Source organism: Moschus berezovskii, chromosome 12 (assembly GCF_049115385.1).
Source record: "Moschus berezovskii isolate FMDL1 chromosome 12, NW_MosBer_1.0, whole genome shotgun sequence".
NCBI lineage: Eukaryota > Metazoa > Chordata > Mammalia > Artiodactyla > Moschidae > Moschus > Moschus berezovskii.
Genome location: NC_142471.1, coordinates 29,091,147 through 29,104,147, shown reverse-complemented (window position 1 = coordinate 29,104,147; position 13,001 = coordinate 29,091,147). Strand labels below are relative to the sequence as shown.

General features: G+C 45.0%; 1 protein-coding gene across 5 annotated transcripts in view; it reads left to right on the top strand.

Annotated features, from left to right (window-relative positions):
- MICU1 (mitochondrial calcium uptake 1) overlaps nt 1-8,884 on the top strand; it is a 239,419-nt gene extending 230,535 nt beyond the window's left edge. For all 5 annotated transcript variants that reach the window (XM_055425497.2, XM_088841962.1, XM_088841958.1 and 2 more), the window contains 2 exons: nt 6,847-6,936; nt 7,888-8,884. In XM_055425497.2, coding sequence (XP_055281472.1) covers nt 6,847-6,936; nt 7,888-8,048 — 251 coding nt within the window. In that variant the 3' untranslated portion in view covers nt 8,049-8,884. The remainder of the gene's footprint in view (nt 1-6,846; nt 6,937-7,887) is intronic.
- Nucleotides 8,885-13,001: the final 4,117 nt, after the last annotated feature.

Below are 13,001 nucleotides of genomic sequence, written 5' to 3'. Positions count from 1 at the left end.
CAGCCGTAGCATGAAGGCAGGAAATGGAAATGTCATAAAGATGTGTGGCGAAGAGGTTATGGGAAAAAAGCTCCTATTTTGTAAATTCTTGTATTTTTATTATTTATTTATTTATTGGCCATGCTGCCAGGCATGCAGGATCTTAGTTCCCTGACCAAGGATTGAAGCTGTGCCCCCTGCAGTGGACGAACAATCTTAACCACTGGACCTCTAGGAAAGTCCCTATAAATTCTTTTAAAGTTTGTGGGAGGCAGGCTCCTGTGCTTCAGTTCATTATTTCATTTTGTAAGAACGTTTATGCGTGAAGGAGAGTGCTTGCCAGGATTCCATTCATTTAAGACAAAGCCATCAATTTTTAAAACAAAAGTATTCATACTGTAGGCACAGAAGCTCAAATTCTGAAAGAAATGTTTGCTTTATGAGGCACTTTCTCTCTCTGCAGAGAACTAATTTATTTTCCCCCAAATTTAAAGTCACTTAGCAGTTCTAAAGATTGATTCTGGCTTAACTCTGTTGCTTTGAATATGTTGTGATTTAGTGAAATTATTTATAAGTGCCCCAAGGAGAAAGAGAGCTGCTTTAGGGACTCATGATTACCATTGAAGGAGAGAGGAAAGAGGGTAAGATAAACCACCAAAACATCCACTTAAAGAGACAAGAACAACATCAGCCAACATTATATCCTGCTATGAAAAGGATCAGAAAGAAATTATACCAACTGGGGAAGTATAGAGGTTAGGATTTAATGCAAGCGCTGCTTTACAGGGGCTTCAGGGGCTACTGCCCTTAGACACCTCTGAAGTTTTGATAAGACACTTGTTAAGATGAAGAGTAATTTAGCCTTTTCAATCATTTAAGCAAGCTGAACTTAAATATCTCAGTTGCTTGCAACTTTAGTTATCAGAGATTCAGACTCTCTTGAGGCTGACAACTATAGCCCACCAAGGAAGTAATTTTCAAAGCAAGCATAAAAGACATTTTCCAAGATTGAGGTTAGAATAATATAAAGAAGTGGTTATCTAAATAATGACACATGCTCTTGGTGGAACGCTGTGCAGCTGTCAAAAATGAATTATTTATGTATTAGAATGGAATTATTAGATACATTGTTAAATGAGTCAAGCAAAACCATATATTTAAATCATTTTGTGGGAAGAAGTGAAGAATAAATATTTGATTTTATATCTATAAAATATTTCTAGGGAAACTAGAGATGTTCATTGCCTCTGGACAACATCTGGAGGGGGATGGGACATAACTTTGAGAGCCCTTTTGTACCATTTGAATTTCAAACAGCTAAATGTATTATATAATGAAAAATAACTTTTTTAAATAGAAATAATGAAAATTTAAAAGAGTCAAAGAGGGAAAAGCAAATATGGTAAATTTTGGTAAAATGGTAAATTGGTCTCAAGACAAGACCTGGCTGTGTTATAAAGGTTTCCCTGCAAGGAGACTTGACTGGCCCCTTGCCAGTCTGTCCTGAAGGCAAATCTATCCTAATGCTCTCATCCCCACCTGCACCTCTGTTCAAGCTGTCTAGTCAGGCATTAGCCTCCTTTCCTGCTTCCAGTACTTACTCAAACTGATTCCTCCACCACCTACTGCTTACAACCTTACATGCCATATTTGGAGCGGTCTGTCTCTTTAATCCTTTAGAATGAGGATCCAAAATGTACCAAACTTTTCAGAGGATCCAAATACAAACTATTCCACTGTAACCCAGGTGTGTCTGTTAATATGTCTGATAATTCTCCTATATGTTTCACAATCTTAATGGTATGTATGGTTTCCCCCACTGAACTGTGATTGCCTTCTGAATGTGGCACCTGAAATCACTGCCTAATGGTGCTGGTAGAAATGCTTGCCTTTTGTGGACAAATGTGATGAGCATTTTTAATGACACCAGATACAATACTGGACAATGCAATAAACCTTACTGTCAACCAGTTTTACTAGGTTAAGCATGTAAACCCATTGAAGTAGTCATCTGGAATGATGCTCTGAGGTTCAGAAAACTTGGCCACAGGGTTTTTTTCTGGCATATACCCGTATTTAAGAGCCAGGATCACCAGCATCACCTCTGACAGGTGAACGGCCTGAACACACAGAGCTAGTCAACCTGCCTGTGGCGCAGAAACACTGTGCATAACACAGTGTTATAGTTTGCATTATTAGTATACTGCATTACTCTTGGCTCCTGAAATTGCTTGTTATCCAAAATGTTGTCCTTTCCTTCCCACCCCCACCCCCTTCAGTCACGTTGAAATGTGTGTATTGTATTAGCCAAAGTATCCTGGAAGAAGATGCAAAAGAAAGAACAATTGCTCTTTAAAGGAAAATCCTTCTCCTGTCCCCACCTTCCCCGACGCCATCTAGGGGTGGACTTAAGAAACTGTGACCTCTATATCATAAGCCTTTTCAGAGCTGAAGAAGAAATGTCTCCCTCACTTAACCTTGGCTGTCACAAGCCAGCTTTTGATTTTCTCCACTACAGTCCAGGAAGACAGGAATCATCACAGGGCCACACAGCTAGAGACTGTCAACCCAGCTTGGCGTATCACCTTTCCAAACACCTTTGCATTAGGAAGAGACAGGCAGCTCCTAATTGGGTCACACTGTGCATAGCTCAATTTATGCATCACAGGCAGAACTCCCAGGGCCACCTTTATTTCATATGCTTTTCATTGGGTTGCATTTTAGTAAACCTTTTAAGTTGTCCCGAAAATTGTCAGTATATGTTCCAAGGGAATACTGATGTCTTCCATCATACAGGACATAAGATCTGTGGTCAGACTATAGTGCTGGCTCCTCACAACCCCTGGTTATTATTCAGTTATTCATCCCTGCCCACTAGCAAGGAGTAATTCATATTTTGGCTTTTCTTCCACCTGAGTTCTTTCTCTTAACTTATAATGAGAGATTCCTGGGAATTTCCTGGTGGTCCCATGGTTAAGACTCCACACTTTCACTGCCGAGGACACAGATTCAGTTGCTAGTCAGGGAACTAAGATCCCACAAGTCGCATGGCATGCCCTCCCCCCGCAAAAAAAAATAGAGTGACAGATTCATGGGGGGATCCACTGTCCATATAAGGGATGGAGTGAGTCCAGTGTGTATAGGAAAAAGAGCATGGGCTGAAAGTCAGGAGACTTAGATTCTAGACACAGCCCTACCAACTAGCTTTGTGGCCCTGAGCAAGTTATTCAAATTCTTTATCTTTCTTCTGAGGTCCAGTTCTAAGATTCTCTGATTCCAAATGGATATTTGGGCTCTTATCCCTCCAGAACTCTCCTTTCCTCTGTTCGACTACTGTTGTGAATAGATAGTTTTATGTAATATAGCTTCTGACATTATAGTCACACAAACTCAGTGTGTATTTCTTTGTGTTGCTGAATTGTCCAATCACGGACTATGCCAGAGAGAAAACTGGGGACCTGGCACGTCTCAGATTCTGCTTGGACTTTTCAAAGAGCCAGATGGTTAACACAGTTTTTAGTGCCAGTGAGCCTGCTTCTGCACATTCCTCCCCATCCCAATCTAGTAGAAATCACCCAGTCTTATGCCAATCTATTGTGCAGGCAGCTGGAGCAGATTTGTAGCAAAGGAATAGATAGGCCTTGGAAACCTAGGCCTTCTCCAGGGGGATCTCATGCTCCATAGGGACATCTTTCAGATTAGAATCCCAGCCATCCATCAGTTAGCATCATTAAATAGGTGAGGCCCACATTCCAGTGCCAACAACTGGTCTGCATGGAGAAGCTGAGACCTGGGGCAGAAGTGGTGGGGGATTGTTCTTGCTGTGATTTAATTATGACTTTGTGGTTCAGAGATGTGGAAGCAAATCTGAATGAGCCAGCTCTCAGGACCAGCTGTCAAGCACTTGGCTTGTGATCTGTCATCCTGCTTGTTCCCAGTACTCTTGGCTGGAGCTCACCAGCTAGTTTAATGTTTGTTTCCTCCACTGCTCTGATTCACACCCTGGGGGCCTATCTGAGGATCTCAGACTGTGAAAGGGCAGCCCAGCCAGGTTCTTTGCTGGCTGGTAACTTCCCAGCGGTTTGAATACCTCAGCAGCCCTGGTTTCCCTCCTGTTGTACAGATGGCATCAGAGCCCTCTCCATGTGAGATGAAACATATTCTGTAACTGTCCTGTTAAGAGATGGCCTTTGTAGTGAGGCATGCTCACCTGTGGAATTCGAGAAGTCCCTGTTCTGCAACCACTTAATACCACTCCAGTGAGCTTTTCACCTGAAAAAGCCAAGAGCTCTCACTGACATTGAGTATTATTTATTTAATGGTTTATTTAGAGGAAAAAGTCCATCTTCATGGAGAATAGGATGGGCAGTGGGAGCATCAAGAAGAATTGATGATGGGTACTCTGCTCTAAGAGAATGGAACTGAGAGAAAAAGAGGTATAGTTATCAGTTAAAACAGGTTTGGTATTGGTGTGAAAAGGGCATGGTTAACAAACACTGGCAGAGAAAGGAATGGTTAACATAAAGTGTCCGTATTTATCTAATGTAGAACAGGTTTTGAACCACTTCTCAGGACACATTTCTGTGGCTGCATAGGGTAGTTTGGTAAATGACCACAATTGGACAGCACCCAGGATCTTCTGATCTTATTCTCTTCTCACTGAGCAATCTTCTGAGGTGAATTAAGTTTCCTTAGTAGATTTTCCTACTGAGAAGTATAATGACAAGCTGTTATCTCTTTAGTTCTCTTAATAGTTACTGTTTTCCTTGTAAATTGGCCTTCTGCTTTCTCTTCCTTCCCCAGGCCATTTCGTTAGCAGGAATTGGTTCTTCCTGAGCCAACTGAGAGAATGAAGTATCTCCTACCAGGAGAAGTTTCTAAACCCTAAAACTCCCACAGTCTGGTAGAGGCCCCGTCTCCCCTGGCAGCACTGAACTACATCTCATGAACATCCACACAGTAGATAGTCTGCTTGAATCTAGTAGTTCCAAGGGATGTTGATTCCTCTTTGATGCTAACTCATGTCCTGGGAGGAAGTGCAGTGTCAGCGGTAACCTAAAGCTGCACGAGGAGGATTCTGGTTCTTCACGCCCTGTGAGCGGCCTAGTCCCCTCCAGCCAGAGACTGTGGACACTGAGGCACAGCCCAGTTTGTGACCTTTATACCTTTCTTCTGTCCTTCACCATACAAGATCCTCAGCTGTTTCTGTGTACCTCCTCTCCTATCTCTCACCCTCAGATTCTGGAAAACGCCAGTGAACTACTCTTTGTGCTACTAAGCCACCTTAGCAGTTATCTTGTGGCATCTCCTCTTTTGGATATGAGAAATTGTATCCAAAGAGATCACATAACTCCATCAGGGTCACACCAGCAAGTTGGTGGAGCCAGGACTAGAGCTCAGGTCTTAGGACTGCAAGCACGGTTTTCCTCCTGCGTCACCTTGCTCCTCTGCCTTGTTCTGGCATTTATGTCAGCTGACCTTGAGAGCACTGTGGAGACTATATGGAGGCCATAGAGGTGAAATGAGAGATCAAATGCAGGAAAAAAATGACAAGGAAGAGCTGAAATTATAGGAGTGAAATAAGCAGAGAAAATACACTGACTTTAAAAAGTTTACATTGCTTCTGGAAGCAGCAGTGGACAGAGGAGCCTGGCAGGCTACACTCCCTGGGGTCACAAAGAATCAGACAGGACTTAGTAACTGAGCATACACAAATCTGAGGTTTATAAATACAAACACTTCATTGCTAGTTGATTCATGAATAGAAATTCATCTTTTTGTCTCCTCTGAGTTTTACCTCACTTAAGAGTGTGTCTATAAGCAATAACATAATTTCTAGATGTAGCTAGATCAGACTTGAGGATAAATGGCAGAGAAGGCAGGGGAAATTGCCTAATTTCCTTCCTGGCTTGTTTTTCGTGAGAACCCAATTTTCACATGATTGCTAGTGTTTAACAGTAAATGTCAGAGGAAGAGAAAATGGCAGGAGAGAAGAGATTTTCTGATGAAGTCTGGAAAAAGAAAAAAAGAAGACGACTGTATTCTGATCTAGCGAGATGGGGGCACTGCTTCTCTCAAGGGGCACAGTTGGAAAAACCAAAGTGGGTGATGGGAAACCTGTCAGGAGGGCGGGCAGGAGCTGAGCTGTGCATTTCCGCTGTTCATCAGCAACTGGTGGGGAAGCCTCGGTGCAGTCACACTAGCCTCCTTGTTTCCCACCTCCCCATCCTTTGGCTGCCTCATTATTTCCTTGACTTTTTGTTACTGTGTTCTTTCCAGTGGGAGGGAAATGCCAAGATGGAGACTATAGTAACATCAGATATTCTTTACTTTTTTGCAAGGCACTCTTCTGGTAATAAGTTATTAGAAAAGTCATCACTATATGCTTGAGACTTAGAATTCCATCCTTAAATACTATGTGGATTTTAACTTTTAAAATTTTTATTATGGTAAAATATATATAACAAAAGCTGCCATTTAAGCTGTTTTTTAAGTATCCGTGGCATTCATTACAGTCACATTGTTGTACAACCATCACTGCTATTCCAAAAATTCTCCATCACCCCAAATGGTAAATCTATACCCGTTAACCACTAACTTCCCAGCTGTTGGTAACCTCTCATCTACTTTCCCTATGAATCATTATCAGGCATTCTTACTTAATTATATATACCTCCTAAAGTGTGGCAGCGATAGAAAACAATGGAACCTGAAGTGAAAAGGAAAGGTGGTTATGGATTAAAAACTGAATTATCACAAATACATCTGAAAATGTTTTACTATGACAGAATATTTTCATCCTTCCGTTCAGAGAAGGCAAAACAAAAGCCCCTCTGCTGGGCTGACTCAGCATCTTTCTTCTTTCAGTGACCATGCAGCAGGTGGCCAGGACAGTGGCTAAAGTGGAACTCTCAGATCACGTGTGTGATGTGGTGTTTGCGCTCTTTGACTGTGATGGTAAGTGGGGCCCTCTGGAGTCCAGCAGGAAAGCCGAGCTTTCCTGCCCTTGACGTAGACACTGTTTCTGATGGAGCCTTGCAGACAGCTCCAGTGTACCAGCCTAGACTGTCACAGCAGCTTCCGAACTGGCTGCCTTACTCCAGCTGTGCCACTCTCCAGGCCATCACCATCATCATCCAGCTGGAGAAATCCATCCAAAATGAAACTCTAACTGCATCTTCCTCCCTTCTTCCAGTCCTTTCCTGCCGGGAAGATAAAGTACAAACCCTTTAAGGAGAATACGGGCTCCTCAGGGACCGCTCCCCCTGCCTGCCTTGTTGGTTTCCCGGCCCTACCCCCACTTCTGTGTGTCCAGCAGTGCCTCGCTCAGCGCGCTTCTCCAGCAGCTGGACTGCTTCCTGCCGGCGCCTTTGCTTGTGCTACAACCACCACTGAAATGCCTCCCCATCTCACTCCCCTGTGTGTGGCCAATTCCTGCCCATCCTTTGGGAGTCAACTTAAGAGTCACCTGCAGGAGGTCTTTACTGATCTGTAATTGTACCCTCCCCATCCTGAATTAGACATTCTTCCTCTGTGCCCCATAGTATCCTCTGTTTACCCCATTATGGCATCTACTATAATGCTTAAATAATGTACTTGTCTCTCCCACAATCTGATGGTATTTCAAGGGACAAAGTCATTTTTATCTCTTTATTCTCAACACCTAGCATAGCACAGGACCTGACATAAAATATAGTCTCATTCAACTTCTGTCACACTACACTGAATTGACACTGAGTTGCAGTTGAAAACATCAAGGAAGGCACAAATCAGTTCACTGTTAGCCAAGAGAATTGAATTTGGCCATGAGAGAGTGCTAGGCTTTGGAACCGACACAATGTGACTGTGGAATTTTCTCATCTTTGTTCCAAGGCATTCACTTATCCCTGTTGTGTTTGCCTCTTCTAGGCAATGGAGAGCTGAGCAATAAGGAATTTGTTTCTATCATGAAGCAACGGCTGATGAGAGGCTTGGAGAAGCCCAAAGACATGGGCTTCACCCGCCTCATGCAGGCCATGTGGAAATGTGCACAGGAGACTGCCTGGGACTTCGCTTTGCCCAAACAGTAACCCAGAACTGCACAAGGAGCCACCTCTCCACACCAGGCACCCTGGCTCCTTGGGCCGAGCCTTGGCACAGCCTCCCTGCTGCTACTTCTGGAAGTAGTGCTCCCTTCCTCCTGGGAATAATCTTGGATTCAAGTCTCCCCTGTCCCCACGTTCTGCTAGGCTGATTCTGATCCAGTGAGTCTCTCTAGAGGTTCTCAGAAACATGAGCCAGTCCTAAAAGTGTAGCCCCTCTGCATGTTCAACACTATTATGCATTCAAGCACCTGTGGATAAAGAATGCAGGCAACTGTCCACATACCTGCCAACCCTGGGAAACACCCAGTTCTCAAGCCATCTTGCTGTGGATTTATATTAACAAGAACGTTCCTTGCTTCTCCTCCTGCTGGTGTTTTTAAGCTACAGATTTGGGAAACTTCTGACAGAAAAAGGAGATCAGTGATGAGTGATACCGAGGATGACGGAGACCCCCTGAGCTGGCAGGAAGCCTGGGCCCGAGGATGGATCTGTGTCAGCCCCCAGGGTGGCTCTGAGGCCTGCTCTGGAAGGCCGTGAGCACGGTGGGGATGGAGCGAGATTAGGAATTTAAAGCAGCTGCTTCATGGCTGTCCCCACTCCCTTCTTTTCCTCTCAGGCTCCCTAAGAAGACTCTAGCACAAGTGTGCTTATGAAGTGAACAGCAGTTGAGCTCACATTCTCTGCAAGTGCCATTTCCCCCCCAGGTGTGTGCCTCTGGTGCTGAGGCCCAGCTCAGAGCATATCTGCCCTCTGTCTTAAAAACACTTGTAAAATACCACTTTAATTATAACAGTTTGCAATAAACAACCCCCACACACAAAGGCTCCTGTGTCCTTTATTTTAGGATCCTCCAGGGCCCTTTCCATTTCACTTCTCCACTGGCTTTGAGATCCTGCTAGCAACAGACCTATTTTCTTTCTACAAGAATCTGATTCTTCATGTTAAGAGGACACTTCAGGCATAAACAAAAAGTGAGGGTATCTGAAGGTTAGTGATGGCATTTTTCAACATGGTTTGCATAGCATTTCATCCTGGACCACGTTATATGATCCATAATCACTCATGCCCCATGATAAGGAACTAAGATAGGGGTGGTGGGGGATGTGGTGGAGGATATGAGACATCATCTAGTACAGCAGATGTCAGTGTTAAGCACTTTAGCAACTGGGAATTCCCTGGCGGTCCAAGGGTTAGGACTCCACATTCCCATGCTGAAGGCCCCAGTTCAATCCATGGTCAGGAAACTATTAATAAAATCCCACAAGCCTTGCAGCATGGCCAAAAAAAAGAAAAATCCATAGCAACCAATGTTTTCTATGGATTTAGTTCTGCCACTAACTCAGTGTGACCTTAAGCACGCAAGCAATTTCCCATCTGTTTTCTCAACTATAAAATGACAGATAGGGTTGAGCTTAATGGGCTTAGAGGTTTCCTCCATGTCCAGAAACCTCTCCCTCAGCTCTTCTCCGGAGTACCTCCAACCTCCAGAACCTCCAGGTAATGCTCCCTGGCAGGATAGGTTCTCGCTGCCAATGTAATAGAACCACAATACCAAAAGCCCAGTGCTTCCTTCAAATCCTAAAAGTTGGTAGGGAGTGTTTATCAGCAAGAGAAGAGCAGAGATGTGGGTCTGCACCTGTGGACAGTGCCAACCCCAGCATTTTCTCCAGAGCTGTTTAATAACTCTAGTCCTAAGATCTTTTCTGGGAGCAGATTAGATTATCTCTCAAAGAAGTTTGCCAGTATCTTCCAGTCTATGCTTTCTTGGGGTACGTATTCTTGGTACCCAAGTGTAGCCTTTGTCTTGCTCATTGTCCCAGGGCTGAGGATCAGCAAAATATGAGCTTTTTCTTAAATTTGTCCCATGATCCCCAAATCACCCTCTTCCCCAGGCCTTGTCTCTCCATTCTGAAAGAAGAGTTCCATTCACAGCCTGTGTGGGGCATTCATTCCCTCACAAGGAGAGACCTGCCAACTGGCCTGCATTCACCGAAGCTGAAAACCAGAGCACAGAAGGACAGGGTAAGGATCTCACCCACAACATCTTGAGACCCAGCATCAAGAGCACAGGTACATGGAATTCCAGCTGAACTCCCATTAGCTCCTAGGAGAACCTGAGGAAGCAGAGGAGGTAAGGGTGCTCAAGAAGACGGGATAGCCACACTTTGTCCCAACAGGGCAGGTGAGAAGTACAAGCTTAGTCACTCAGAAGAGACCAGATGCCCCAAGGAAGGCTTTGACCAAAGACGCCTATGAGTAGGCTGAAAGGATTTTAACAGGCAGAGTTTGGGAATGCAGAAGGGTGATTTGTGGTTCTCCTTTTATTCCCATTGTTTATCTACCTAGATGGGATAAACTTCCCCTCTGCCATCAAGAATCACATCAAACTGTCCCTTTGTTGACCTTCCTCCAGACAAGATTAGTAGCCCCCCCCATTACCTCCCAAGAATCACTTGCCCACCTATAAAAACACTGCTGTAATTTGATGTAGTTTTTGTGAGATTGTCACCTACCAAGTTCAGACCCGAAGCAGTGACGTGATCAAAAGAACGGTCCACCACCAAAAGCTAATTTTAAAATATTTCTCAGACAGCGTAGAGGCAATACTAGCAGTGCCTCAGTAAATTCCTCCTGAGATAGACTGGAATCTGGGACCCTTTCCCAGAGTGCTTGGACTTGCAGCTGGACAAACGTCTCCTTGAGCAACAGAATGCAGAGAAACTACACGTAATTAAAAATAACAGCATGCCTGCCCCAATCAGTGCAGTTATGAACAATAAGATAAAAAGCTACAGACCAACCGCCACTTAGGTTCCAGGAGCAAAAGCAGGGTACTGCGCATGATCCCTGCACACAGTGCCTTCAAGGGAATGGGCAGAACACTGAACCCACCCTCCAGCCACAGCTATGAATCCGCTCCTATTCTCACCCCATTGAAGAAACCAGCCTGCCTTCCATGGAAGAGCGAGGAAGGGCATCTGTTACTTGTTCTCGCCCTTTTGTGCTAATAAGTCCCAATAAAGCCTCGGCCAAATTCCTTATCTGGCCCCTTATCAATTTCTGTTAAAGAATCTAGGGACCCAGGTCAGGTACTGCTGCTGCTAAGTCACTTCAGTCTTGTCTGACTCCATGCGACCCCATAGATGGCAGCCCACCATTGTGGGATTCTCCAGGCAAGAATCCTGGAGTGGGTTGCCATTTCCTTCTCCAGGTCAGTGACACTCCTAAACACACATACACACAAAAATTGTCTACTTTTTGTTCTCTCCTTATTTAAAAAAAAAAAAAAAATAGGACCTCCCTGGTGGTGTAGTGGGTAAGAATCCATCTGCCCGTGCAGGAGACATGGGTTCGATCCCTGGTCCAGGAAGATTCCACATGCTGAAGAGCAGCTAAGCCTGAGCACCACAGTTACTGAGCCAGTGCCCTAGGGCCCACGAGCCGCAACTGTTGAGACTGTGAGCTTCAACTGCTGAAGCCCGTGCCCCTCGACCCTGTGCTCTGCAACGAGAAGCCACTGCAGAGAGAAGCCCTGGCACCACAATGAAGGCCCCCAGCTGCAGCTAGAGGTGATTCTTCACACAGCAACAAAGACCCATCACAGCCACACACACACACACACAAAATTGTTTTAATATTTAAAAGTAAAGAGAAAAAATAATAACTCTGCAGCTCTAGCCCTTAGGCTTTGGGCAGGAAAAGAAACCAAGAGGGGAGCCAAGCTTCTGGGCTCCCTTGATGGGCTCAGATGGGTTTCCTAGATGATCTAAGAGGAAGCAGGGAGAACGTGGCGAGAGGGTTAGTAAGGAAAGAGCATAAGAATATACATGATATTCAAAAATCAGCATGTTATTAGCATTTAGTGCCCTACCTACCTAGTTTTACGTCTGACTGGAATGTACACACTGAATCAGACTATAGGGCAAAGGGAAAGTCCAAGCAATGACTGCTGCCAGACCAAGAGGGAAGGACAGCAGTGTGGGAGCCAGGGGCCACGTCCGCAGGCCGGAGCGTCCTCTCCAAGCCCAAGCACAGCCAGGCCAGGTAATGTGTCCCAATAAGCCGCTCAGAAAGACAGCTGGGAACAGAGTAGTTCCGCTTTCAGGCTTTGGGTGCCCCCTGCTGGCAAGAAGGCTCAGCGCAAGGGAGTCAATGAGCTGGAGTAGGGTAGGTGAATCCAGCCTGGATTCCAGCCAGGCCCCAGTCCTGCTCTGGAGAATAGGCCTCCCAGGGACCTGGGTGGTGTGGGTTGGAGCTGGATGAACAGCCAGTGATGGACCATAACCATAAAGATGCGGTGCATATGATGATACTCCTGAGGGGAGGGAAGCAGCCGTGTATCGTTCTCTGTGGCTCCAGAACGGGAATTTTTACCAGCAAGTGAGAGGGTGAGAGTCATGTGGCCGGGCATTGAGCAAAGTCTTCAAGGAGTTTGCAGAAGGAAATTCAAAGTGAGAAGAAAAAAAAGCAGTAAGGTTAAGTGTAAGCTGTGTGAGAGCACTTAGAAAAGCAGAAGTCTATCTAGTCCAGATTGGAATTTCAAGACAGACTTGCAGAGAATTTTTTTTAGTTAAAAAAAATATGAGACCTGATGGTTGAGTTGTTGTTATTCAGTCGCTCAGTCGTGTTTGACTCTTCAGACCAATGGACTGCAGCACGCCAGGCTTCTCTGTCCTTCTCTGTCTCCCGGAGCTTGCTCTAATTCATGTCCATCCAGTCGGTGATGCCATCCAACCATCTTGTCCTCTGCTGTCCTCTTCTCCTCCTGCCTTCAATATTTTCTAGCATCAGGGTCTTTTCCGATGAACCGACTCTTCACATCAGGTGGCCAGAGTACTGGAGCTTCAGCTTCAGCATCAGTCCTTCCATTGAACACTCACGGTTGATATCGCTTAGGGTTGACTGGTTTGATCTCCTTGCAGTCCAAGGGACTCTCAA